Source organism: Cariama cristata, unplaced genomic scaffold, assembly GCF_000690535.1.
Source record: "Cariama cristata isolate BGI_N322 unplaced genomic scaffold, ASM69053v1 scaffold38469, whole genome shotgun sequence".
Taxonomy (NCBI): Eukaryota; Metazoa; Chordata; class Aves; order Cariamiformes; family Cariamidae; genus Cariama; species Cariama cristata.
In genome coordinates, this window is record NW_009634752.1 from 1 (window position 1) to 13,283 (window position 13,283).

General features: G+C 38.3%; 1 protein-coding gene across 1 annotated transcript; it reads left to right on the plus strand.

Moving 5' to 3' along the window:
- Positions 1-753: 753 nt before the first annotated feature.
- On the plus strand, positions 754-9,101 carry WSB1 (WD repeat and SOCS box containing 1; the record flags this gene model as incomplete). The annotated part of the gene is made up of 8 exons (XM_009707251.1): positions 754-922; positions 1,902-2,170; positions 3,020-3,151; positions 3,545-3,645; positions 5,821-5,993; positions 6,381-6,494; positions 7,322-7,429; positions 7,976-9,101. Coding segments are annotated over 8 exons (1,226 nt in total), but the record flags the coding sequence as incomplete, so codon positions are not given.
- Between the last annotated feature and the right edge of the window lie 4,182 nt (positions 9,102-13,283).

Genomic DNA, 13,283 nt, shown 5'->3' on the forward strand with positions numbered 1-13,283 from the left:
CCCCGCCCCACCGGGCCCGGCCACCCCCGGCGGTAGCGCCAGGGCCCCTTCCCTTCGCTAGCCGTCACTTTCGCCTGCTGCGGACGTACTCCTGACACTTCTGTCCGCCTTCTAAAAACGGCGTCCGTACGGTCTGTTTGAAGCTCTGGACCTGCACCAGCAGCTTGGGTTGCAGAAAGCGTGGTACATCCAGTTACATTGTAAACCCGGGGAAAAACCAACTAATGTGGTCGCACAGTGCTAACTTGTTTCCTATGGTTGTTGCTTCATTTATTTTTTCTGAAGGAAGGCAAGATACTACAGTGTGCAAGTGTACTCACTTTTTTTCTTTAAAGATAAAAGAAAAATAATTACTGAGCATCTTATTTGCTAAACACTGACGTATTAGGTCAAGTTGGAGCATAGTTCTACTGCTGCCTCTAGAGCTATAGTTACAATAATTGAAGCAATAGCTGTTTTCAGTAAATTTTTAATTTATTTGAGTTCTGCTTCTGATATCAAGATGTGATATTACTTACATGACGACCACGACATTTTAATATCAAGCTGTTTCTTTTTAGTGATTCAGTGTCTTTTGCAGCTGAGGCTTAGTCTTTTCATTGGTTATACAGTGACAGCAAGATGCATTCCCCAATTACTTTAAATGTCATTAAATAAAAGCAAAATAATTAACATATTGCCTGGTTCCCTTGTAACCTTTTAAAATATGCTGGCTTTTCTTTAAAAATGGAATTTCCTTTGATTTCTTTTTAGCACGATCACGCACTGTAGGAGAACTCTTGGCCCCAACTTCTCCTTTTGACAAGAAGTGTGGACGTGAAAACTGGACTGTTGCATTTGCTCCTGATGGATCTTACTTTGCTTGGTCACAAGGGCATCGCATAGTGAAGCTGGTCCCCTGGTCTCAGTGCCTTAATAACTTGTAAGATAAAACCCTATGGCTTTTAATTCACCTGAAAAACTTAGGAATTTCAAAATAGGAGATAGTTTTTAATAGATTAAAATGCATGTATTGGTTTTTTAGGTTTTGATGTCTTTGGGAAAAAACTAATTCTTTAAAGTAACAGCTATTGTTTTGTCTCTTCTGTGGCCAGAGAGAGAAACAAGTGTACTGCAACCTCACAGAGGTTATGGAGGAGTGATTTATTAATTGATTCAGGTGCTCTAAGAGGAAGATAGAATGAAAAGGAAATTTAAAGACTTGGGCAGATCTAGACTGTTAAATTTCATATCAGAAAGCTATTTGGTTTTACCTTTTAGGAATTTACTTGAAGGTGAACCTCTTTCCTTATCATTCTTATTAGAATGCAAGTTAAGTTCCAAAAGACACATTTATTTTCACTTGCAGGTTGCACTTTAATGAAGTTAATAACCAGCAGTTGCATTTTGTAGCTGGTGACATTTCCCCTCCCAGCAAATCCCGCCTCCCTTTTTTCTTCCCCCCTGCGCGCCCCCCCCCCCTTTCTGGTGGTGGGTTAATTGGTTTTCATATGCTGGCCTCAGTATCTCTTCCCAGTATTTAACACATCTAAGTGAATTGCAGGGAACTTCTTGCTCATTTAGCAGAAAGTCTTAGAAATTTTTGTAACTAATTTTTCCATAAAAGCTTTAAAAATGTTGTTTTTCACAGTGGGTTAACATATTGCTCTCTACAGAGGTAAAAATATGTACAAAAGCATTAGTACTATATTGTGTAAGAAGGTTTCCAGGTGTTAGTATTTTTTTTGACAGTTATAAGAAAAAGCTGTTTTTATAATTTGAAAGTAAAAATGCATCACTATGACCTCCAAAATGTATGTTATGGCAACTCACAGATTTCGTTACATGTTAAAGAACTTTTTGTTCTATTTATTTTTCAAGATGCTTTATGCTATTTTTTTGTATTTTTTGTTGTTTTGCAGCCTGTTGCATGGCACAAAGAATGTTGCAAATTCTATCAGTACAAGACTTCCGAGGCAGAATAGTGACAACAGTCAGAAAAATAAGCCTTGCGAACATATAATAGACTGTGGTGATATCGTCTGGAGTCTTGCTTTTGGGTCTTCAGTGCCTGAGAAGCAGAGCCGCTGTGTGAATATAGAATGGCACCGTTTCAAATTTGGGCAAGACCAGCTTCTACTTGCAACAGGCTTGAACAATGGGCGCATCAAGATATGGGACGTATATACAGGTAGAGTATGTGAGAGGAAGTTGGCGCTTCGTTGTCGCTTTATGCAGTAGTAGTATCATTAATACACAGAATGAATTGCTTACAGAAGTTTAATTGGGAACTGAACCTTGAATACAAATTAAGTAATCTAAAAAAAGCATGAACTCCTGCAACTAGAAATGTTCAAATACTGCTAGAGGAAGGAACAGACTCAGGTCATGCTTTGAGATGGAAATGATGGAAGATGAAGCCTTGCTGCTGCAAAATGGTTAAGTATGTGATTGACTTTGTGTATATTGGTTGTCTGCTCTAAAATCTTCCACTGGATTGTTGTTTTAATGTACTTTCAAACAAAGGAAACTGTCAAAACATGAAGTTTTTCTCTGTTCTTGAGTATGGGGAAGGAGTATATTGATGAGGACCTTTTATTGTTTTGTAAAAGTAAATAATTGTTCAAATGATAAAGAGACTGAATCTGAAATTAGGGAATCTCAATTTAGCTGGTAGCACAGCTGCTAGGTTAGGAGATAAATTCTCAGCTTTAAAAAATGAAACTAATGACTATGGAGTAATTTGTCATTATCTTGTAAATTTAAGCTTAGAACAGAGATGTCTATCAAAAGACAAGTCTCGCCTTATTTCTGAGGCATATGGTTTTAGTGTAGAGATTTACTAGCTTTTCAGGAAATTGCCTCTTGATACAGAAGAGTCTAAAAGGATACACATGCTTCTTACTGTAGGGAGCATTTCTACAAAGAAAATTTGGGTTTCTGTGCTGTAGTTTTGTATTCTGTATTTGTATCCATAAAGCATTTGATCTGAATAGAAGTACAGTCCTTCGTTTTAAATTGTGGTGTTTTCATGTAACAGGAAAACTCCTCCTTAACCTGATGGACCATACAGAAGTTGTTAGAGATTTAACCTTTGCCCCAGATGGCAGCCTGATTTTAGTGTCTGCGTCCAGAGACAAAACACTGAGAGTGTGGGACCTGAAAGATGATGGTATGCATTTTAAGTTTATCTGCTGTAATACATAGGAGAAATATCCACGTACTCTCCTCTTATTGAGCTGAGTTTATAGCAGGATTTCTTTAAAAATCAATTTTGTTCTATTAGTCACTCACTCTGTACGCTCTCTTGAAATTCTTTATCTATATGTACCCTAGAGGTATAAGCCGGTATTGGGTTAAGTTAAAAGAGTGCATGAAGTGACCTTTTTGAATAGGGATTTAGAGGCTGCGCAACAGAACTTTTATTTCTGCGCAAAATGACTCTGCCAGATGTTGTTTGGAAAAATAGTATAAAATTTTATAAAGGAAGAACTAATTTGGAAAAGCTTTTCAATTTGAATTTGTAATATTTAATCAATTCTTACAGCAATGTCTTTCTTTTTAGGAAATATGATGAAAGTGTTGAGAGGACATCAGAACTGGGTATATGGTTGTGCATTCTCTCCAGACTCTTCTATTCTCTGTTCTGTTGGAGCTAGTAAAGCAGTATGTGTCAGAGTTTCTTGTTCATTGTATCTGCTGAATTGTGTGCATAATCATTTTAAATCTAAGCAACATTAAGTTTGTGCTCGGTGTCATGAACTTCTAATGTTTTACGATGATGCAAAAGTGCATGAAATTAAACTACCAAATGGTGCATTGAGACACTGATTTATGAATTGAACTTGCACTGCTTTTAGTTGAAGAAACTGTAAGCATTCTTTGAGAAATAGTTCTACACATCTGCACATGTTCATAGTATAAAACCAAAGAAGATGAAAGCTTCCAGTGTTAAAAAATACTTAGATTAATGCACAAAACTATTTTGTTACTGATTTTATCCTTTCTATTTCCTGCTCAATGAAAAGGACTTTTCAAAGTCTGAGCCAGTCATGGTATCTCCCGGTGAACAAAAATGTTCCTACATGTTTTCCCATACAAATAGCACTCATATCTAAAAGATCTAGAACGAAGAACAGCGTACTGGTTTTGTTTTCATCTGTATTCTAATGCCCTGCTAGAGAACTGAAAGCAGTGCAGGTAAACCACGTATGCCATAAGCTGCTTTTCTTGGCACTGAAGAATTAGGATAGAACAGAAAGGGGAATTCAGTCTGGTTACAGGGGCTTTGTAGGTAGTTTAATGAAGCCTAGTGATGCTGGGTAAAAAGCACAATTCAGTCATTGGATACCACTTTATATAGATGACTGTTCTAACGCATTTTGTGCTTTAAATTATCAGTGCAGATTTGATAGAGAATAGTTGAGGTCTGGGTCTTGTTTTTTCTTTAAATAGAGCAGATGTGGATGTATACATTGATATCTTTAGGCTGTGTGTTTTCCATAAGCTTCTTGCTTTCCCTGTCACAGGTGGTGGCAGCAATATTGGTGTGATTGAGGTTAAGCTGGCACCACTCACACAGGAGCACAATGGTGTTAGCTGGGCAGAAAGAGTGGCATCTCTGGCTACCAGGCTGGGGGCGAACTTTACCGTAGGACGAAGTAACCTTGCATTCGACTGCAAGGTGTACTGTACGTACGCAGGTGCTGGTTGATGTCCACTTTCTGCTTTCTTTCTTTCTATTTTTTTTTTTTAATAATTTTCACAGCAGTGAAACACACTGACTCCTAAAATTTAGTCTCCAGTTTCATGGAATGTTGGGGTCTTCTTGGAGAAATTGGTCAACATGTTTATAACTGATTGTAAAATGCTTCAGTTTTAGGAACTATGTGAGGTACTAAGGCTATGTTTGCTTTGGTCAAACACAGAAATTTATCCAAGATGTCAGTATTTAACCTGTGCAGTAAAACTGAGTCGGGGTAAAATCCAGGACCCTAATGAGCTCTTTTAGGGACATAACATCTTATGCTAAAGACGTACACTTTCTGTAAAATTATGCTGCAGTACATAGATCATTCTGAAGTAATTCTGCACAGTCTTTACTTTGATTATAAGTAATGTACAACTGCATGTAAAATCCCAGAATACTATCTTCTTTTATAAATTTTTATAATACAATATGTAATTAGCCGGGTAAATTGTAATGTTGTTTTTTACTGTTGACTTGATTTAAAATGCATAAATTCTTTCTAATAATGTGGTTAGACTTCCCTGTTGTTTTGCCAAAGACATAACTTTTGGCTGTGAAAATTCTTTTTGCTTGCAGTATCTGTTTCTCTTCCTAGGCTGACGTTGGTGATCCAAGCCAATTGTAAACAAGTGATCTTAAACTCAAAGGGATGCCACTGGAGTAACAATATGTTAACCTTACATTTTCTGTCTGTATATTTCTTAAAATTTTGGTAGTTACTGAAAAGAGGGGACTGTAGAGTTTAACCCTATTTATTTCTGCATATTTTAATAAAATAGTTTTGTAATACATGAATTTCAGTAAGCTACATGGTTAAATTGTGTTGCCTTTATCTTATATTTTGGCTTATTTTGTTAATAACATTTAACAAACTTGAGTTAGAACTTGCATGTCTGCTTTATTTTTTAAAAAAACTTGATTTTAATCTGACTATGACACTGAGCATATTTCTTAATTGTAGTAATTCATAAATGCCTGATTTTAATATAATCCTAAATAAGACTAGCAGCTATACTTAAAAAAAAAAAAAAAAAGTAAATGCTTCATTGCATCTCTGAGCAGAGCTATAACATTAGCTTATTTAATTCCAGGTTTTTCTCTGGGATATGGATAAATACTCCATGATACGGAAACTTGAAGGACATCACAATGATGTTGTAGCTTGTGAGTTTTCTCCTGATGGAGCTTTACTGGCTACTGCATCTTATGATACTCGAGTCTATGTCTGGGATCCACATATTGGAGTTATTCTTATGGAATTTGGGTAAGTAAAGTAGTCAAATCTGGAAACTTTCTCCTAGAGTGAAGACAATTACTGAAAATTAATGGGTTTGTGTATTTAACCCATAATTAGACTTGGGAAAAATCTTAGCAGGGGCTGACAGAAATCCTGAAGTGGCAGAGCAGTGGAGATTCTATCTGAGAAAGAATTTAAAGCACTAATATTTTAATGTATACTAATTTAAGCATCTTCAACAAAGTTGAATTGTTCAGTACTACAGAAGACACAGTAGTTCGATCTCTGCTCCTGCTTTCACAGTTAAATGTTCAATCCATTTTCTCTTCCTCAGCTTTGCTAGTCATGGCTGAAGGAAAGAATTCCATAGTTCTTAAACATTATGCTGTTAGCTAAGTGTGTCTCTATCTCCAGGCATCTGTTTCCCCCTCCTACTCCAATATTTGCTGGAGGTGCAAATGACCGATGGGTCAGATCAGTATCTTTTAGTCACGATGGACTACATGTTGCAAGCCTTGCTGATGATAAGTAAGTATGAGGAAAGGTTTGTTAGACTCCTCTAATTCTTCCCATATGACATGAACTTTTAAATACTAAGTAAGATTATTTTTTTTTTAACTGAGAAATGACTTCTAATGATCTTGGTAAAAGTAGATGAGTTGTCTGGTATACATTAATGTTCATTCTGAACGTAGAAATAATTAGTTGTGTACAGAGTAGATGATCTGAATAACTGAAGTATGTAACAGCTGAAAACAGAAAAAGAGGGGTTGTAAACAGTGAAAAATGTAAATGGAGTTAATAATGTAGGTAAGTCTTTTGTATAGTAGTAGATTCCACAGTAAAAAGAAAAGTATTCCGTGATTTCTTATTCAACTTCTGATAATACTGCAAATAATATTTTGAAGAATGGTATTTTAAGAATATGAAGAATGTTTTCTCAAGATGACAGCAAGGATATTAAACTATCTACAGGAGGGTTTTATGTTTTTTAAGACAAGCATTGTTGGGATTTCCTAGCATATATGACACTTGAGAGACATTGTCTAAATCTATAGTTCAGGTTATTGCTTCCTGCTGTTGAAGGAAATCTTTTATTTTAATTGGCAGAGTTAAAATGGTTGAAGAAGTACAGATCAAGGTATCCATCAGGAATGAAGAAGTCATAGCATTTCAGGCTAAATCTGAAACATATATATATATGCATATTAAACACATACCTATGCATATTAAAATGTTCATAAAAATTTCCTGAGCTCTGCTTCAGACTAGTTTCTTGTGCAGCATCAGAGAAAATATCAGGCAGAATTAAATGTCTACTCTGATTACTTACTACTTTGTTCTTCCCTTTTCAGAATGGTAAGATTCTGGAGAATTGACGAAGAATACCCTGTACAAGTTGCACCTCTGAACAATGGGCTCTGCTGTACTTTTTCTACTGATGGCAGTGTTCTAGCTGCAGGGCAAGTATATACTTTTTTTTTTAGTTCCTAAAATATTAAAGTAACACGAAAGATTGAAAACAGTGGCTAAGTGTTCTAAAAATCTTCAATTGTGACTTGTAACTTGATGCTTCTGACTTGGTTTTGCTTCTGGTACTATTTGTTTGAACATGCCTGGAGTAGCAGTAAAATCAAGAAGCTGATAAACTCATTTCTTATCTTTGAGAATAAATAAAAGACAGACCCACAAATATATGGATTGGAAAAAGACCATTAGATAATCAAGGGCAGTTACTCTGTTTCAGGTAGTATACTCAATAGCTGTTGGAAGATCAGCTCAGCCCTGTTGCACAGATAATCAGCAAGTTGCTTATTGTCCTGCTATAGCTTAAAAGAACAACTGGCATCTAGTGTGAGTCTGAAACACCTAGAACTAAGTAACAGGAGGTCCAGAGCACATTCCCCCTAACTAGGAATGTATGTGAGAATTTTCACTAAGTTGAAATCATTCAGGTGGGATAATTCTGGTGGGGTTTTTTTTTGTTTTGTTTGGGTCTTTTTGTGCAGGACACAGGATGGCAGCGTGTACTTCTGGGCAACTCCAAGACAAGTTTCCAGTCTCCAACACCTGTGTCGCATGGCAGTTCGAAGAGTGATGCCCACCAGCCAAGTCAAGAACTTGCCTATCCCATCAAAAATGGTTGAGTTCCTTTGTTACCAGATTTGAATTAAAAAAAAAAAAAAAAAAAAAAAATCAAACTGGCAGGTGGCCCAGCTGCTGAAACTGGCTAAACACTTTAAAGAATCCTCAAACTTTACAACCTTTAAGCTTAAAACTCTACAGGTTTTCAATAGCTATTTAAAGTGATAACCTAAATACTATTTTGTCAAAATGTCTGGCAGGTAAATTTTTAATATTTATAGAAAACACAATAGAAGTTTTCCTGGTGTTCTCGACTTTCTAAAATACAACTGTGAAGACATGTACATATATAGACATAAGCTGCTACATGTTATCAACGTACCTTTAAAAATTGCTTTTATGATTTTTAACATGTATATATTGCTTTGGTAGAGCCATCAGATGCATCTGTGCTGTAGAGTGGAAGGATAGCTATTATTCTGGGACACTGAGTTAGAAAAAATATTGACTTAAGGAAGCTTAACTGCTCTGTATGTATGTACATTGGTTGGGGTTCAGGAAACTGATCCACAGGTAAGAATTCATGCTAGTTTATTTCATGAAGAGGTACAGCTTGGCTTTTTAGAGCAATGTATGGTGAAGGGAAGTAGGTTAATGTAGGGACTGGAGTATATCTAATGTAAACCCAGGAATGTTGCCTGTGTGTCAGCTAAAGAAGGCCTTAAGTTCCATAGCAGCAAACCAGGTTAAATTTCAGTATTGGGCAGTGTTAAAGAAATATTTCCTTATATTTCTAAAAATCTAACTACTGTATTATTGCCTGATACCTTGTCTGTAATGAGAGAAATTTACAGACTCAGGTTATTATTCTTTAACCCTGTAATATCTCTTCGGGGGTGATTATTGGTTAATGGCCAAAGATATGCAAAATACTTGGTTTTGCCTTGTTATTTATCTGTACCTGCAGATACAAAGAATGTATGCATTGCATAAAATGCCTGATTATATATATATTTTTGTTGAATTTTTTTATTAAAAACTTGTATACAAGTTTCTCGATACTGTATCTGGTGACTGATTTATCAACACTATGTGCCTGCACCAGTTCTAGTGGGAATCCAGGGAATCCACTACTGCACGATTCTGTATAGTTTTCCTTTTCAGAACCACAGTGCGCTAATCTTTGTGAAATGTACTGTGGGAAGCCACAGGAAGATCTTTAAACCTTTTATATGGGCAAAGGTCAAAAGCATATGTGATACAAGTGCTCCCTTGCTCCTGCATGGTGCAGAATGCGGGAAATGGAGTTCTGATGGCAACACACATCTGTGGTGGCCACAGGCTGTAGAACTGCATACACTGAATGTAGCTCTCTACTCCATCGCTCCTCCAGAGTGCTGTTTTAGTAAGCCCCTCCTTTGTCAGATTGAGTATTACATAATTCAGACGATGTAGCAGGTAGGGATTTTGCAACTTGCCATCAGGAGATCCAAATTCTTTTCCTCACAGGGCCAGTGGCTTGTTACAAATTAACTGTGCTACAGCACTGCCAGCTACCCCAGTTCCAGGGGTGGGGCGGACAGGTAGGAGAAGGGCTGCACGTTCTCTCAGAGCACAGAAGCTTTTGCTTACAGATGAGAAGTAACTCCTGTAAGTGGGTGCCAAGCCCCAGAGAAGCAGGCGCCACTTCCCATGGGGCTGATTTCATCCTCATGATGATGATGGGTGGGAGACAGAGCAATAGGAAGCCTCACCCCTGGGCAGAAGTATTGTCCTTCTCTCCCTCACTCCAACAAATGGCAGAGCAGCTTCTGTGTTCCTCCCAGCCCAGCAGTGCCTGTCTAGAAAGAGCGGGCCCTTGCAGCAGCTCCAGCACTGGTGGAGTGGTGAAGAACTCGGAGGAGGAGAGGTGAAACTGGAAAAGAGAGGACTGACGAGAACTGTTACTCATGAATTTACTGCCTATGCGCTACCAGCCAAAGCTCTCCAGAACTACCAGACTCCAGTCATCCCATCAAGCAATCTGGCAAGGGTGCTGTGTGGAGAAGGCATCCTTTTGATGATGCCCTGTTTGCACAAATCTCTTAAAGCAAATATGTTTGGGTTTCCTCTATTATATTGGTTTTTTGGACAAGAGGACAAGGTCAATCTGGACAAAGCCAGATGCTGAATCATCACAGCCCAATCAAGTCCAGTACAGTTAAAGTTGTCTCGTGACCATGACATACAGCTTTGCAACCTTTGGTAGCTCACTTCCTCTGTATTTGCATGAACTTCCCACATGGCAAATCACAGACTGAAGTTAGTAGGGAAAATGCAACTCCTGCTTATCTGTCAAAAATGGAAAGGAGATTCCACCCAACCCCATCTGATCAAGTAACTCATCTTTTTACTTTTTGCATGGACAATGCTAAATGCCTTCCTGACTTCCATCAGCTTAGCTACTGTGTAAAATAAGTATAATGAAATAAATTCTTTCATTGTCAGGCATGCTATTAGCATTTTAAGAGCCTAGAATGCCTTGGAATTGCAAAGACACTTTCTACTTCAACAATCTGGTCTCAGTGGTAGATGTATTTTCTGATCATGTCCTTGTTTTCTTGGGTGAAGTACAAAAAGCCTGACGAGACAGAAAGAACGCTTACCGAGCACAGCTCAGCAAGCCTTACCCTGACGAGACTATAAATATCCCTGCTGCTCTCTGTCTATATTGGTACACCATTGCCAAGTGGCAACACTTCCATGTCAGATTCAGTGAGAGAGAAGTAAAGCAGTATTTCAGTCTGTTTTCAATGTAACTTATTTTATTTGCACATATACAAAAGAAGAAAGACAACTGCCAACAGCAAGCAAGCAATCTTCTCTTCTAGAAAGCTCAGCCCAGACACCCAGGCCTACTTTCCAGGAGGATTTCCCCAAACACTGTTTCCAAACACCATAAATCAACTTTCCAAGGAGTGCTACAGAACAAGGCCAACAGGACAGAACTTCCTCAGGACTTAAAACCTAGCCTGCAAGGAAATAGAGAGTGTATGTGTCACCATGCTAAGTAATGACTCACTCATTTGGCACAGTATTTTTTCATAAAAATATTGCACCTAATTGAAGCAAGTAGTTCCTTCTTTTTCTTTGTTCTAAATATATGTATGATTAAGGCCAGGCTTCTTATACATTGTCCAGTTGAAGGAAGAACCAGGAAGTTCTGTGCCCCTCAGAACATCTCATCTCAACTTGAATGCAGGTATGAGTGAAGAATCGCAAGCAGGCATCAAGTTTTCTGCAAGGGAGCTTCCTAATTTATAAACGCGCTCCCTCCAAATGCAGTCATTCAGATCAGCTCAAGCACTGTGTGCTCCATTCTGCACTCGCTGCTGGGAAATTTGTCCTAAGGCAGCAGTAGCCTTTCCCATCGGAGACCCAAACCAAAAAGCAAGTGGTTACCAGTATCTCTGTATCAGCAAAGATTAAGCAGATGCATGCAGACAGCTGTGATTTTAAAGTATGTGCTTAACAGCTTTGCCTGATTAAGGAAATAATTATTCTACAACTTTGGAACAACATGCAGAAAATTTGCTGGGGCATTACCATTGAGTGTACACTCAGGAGCAAAGGGAATAAACGGCACTTCCAGAATGTTATTAAGATGGGTGGAAGTGGTTTGTAGACTAAAAACTGTGCTTTGCTGTTGTTACCTTGCTGCAAAGAGTCTGGCCTAGTTAAAAACAGCTCATAGAGAAAAAAATCAAACTGAGCAAAGTAGCACCTTTGTGTTGATGTGCTGTTTAGCTGCGCCTGAGCAGAACTGGTTTTAGATCTGTTCACAGCCATCTAGAAACATATTCTGCATGGCGAGTATTTCTGTGGCGAGTGTAATTAACATCTATAAATCCTTTTGCAATCCTCTACTGAAGCGTGCTCTGGGTATTAAAGTTAACAAAGTTGACAGGAACTGAGTTGAGGGAGCCGGAAGCAGAGCTAGTTCTGCAATACGCTGACACGCTGCTTGGTTCCGGCTATTCCAAGTACAGCCTCACCACGGCAGGCCGTGAAGACAATTAACAGGAAAAAGGGATGATGCAACAGCTTGCAAAATTTCCTGACAGGAGCAGAAATATAAAGCAAGGGAAGACAGAAAAACACAAATAAATAATTGAGAATCACCGGGTCAGAAGCTCTTTTTGAAAGGAAAGCGTGTTAACGACACAGAAGCAATAGACAGAGGTAGTCAAAATAGGCAAGAGGAAAGTGCAAATTTCTAATTCATTGAAGAGGAGTTTGGTCATTTATTCTGTGGAAGGTTGAGTGGGTTTGGGGGGTTTATTGTTACTGTTTATTATCCTCACACAACAATATAGAACAGATGTTTCTGTTGGAGGTAGGATGTTGCACTACATGGAATATTTACTGATCTGCTCCATTCCTCTCTGCCTGAGCACAGTAAAGCCTCAGTTATCACCATGATATGCGACTCTCTTTTCTAGGACACCTACACCTCAAGCCCTGAGTTCGCAGACTCACGTGTCCCCGAGCTGAAGGAAAGGCCCAGATCGGTTTCCAAATACAAATTTGGCTCATGCGTGCTTGCTTATACTGCAGAAGCACCTCCGAAGCACAGGCAAGAATGATGGCTCTGTTGCAGTAGGCACTACACAGAGCTATAGGAAAATTAAGAAAAGGTGATCAGGAGACCAAAATCCAGAATAAATTTCCTTTCATAAATGTTGCCAACTTTAAGAGATTTTGGGTTTTTCCTCATTTTGGAACACTTTGCTTTTCAAGTTGTACGGTCTCTGGATTTCTTCCCTGCCCCACGTTCGCAGCACACCCAGCACACTTGAGTCTTGGTCTATAACCAGGATTTATTGTGGCTGCCACAGTACAAACAAGAAAATAATGGAAATATTGTAATCCTCTTTTGTTTCCTCTATAAACAAAGTGTTCCACTGGTAGCAGTTGGCCTGCTACTGAGACTATTTTATATTTACCTGTTTGTATTTGTCTACAGCATACAGTTAATGCTTTTCATTTTGCCATGCTTGTCAGCACAGCATTCAAGGCTGAGCTTTTAAGATGTGGTTTGTGCTACCAGACAGATGCTTACAGAGCTTTCTCAAAAGGCATGAAATTATTATAAGCATGTGTGAGCTGGAAACATGCTTGCTTGAGCACCTTCATGAACTGAGCTAAAAGCAAGGCCTGCCAAGTACTTATTTCTGCAAGATCACAGTTCCA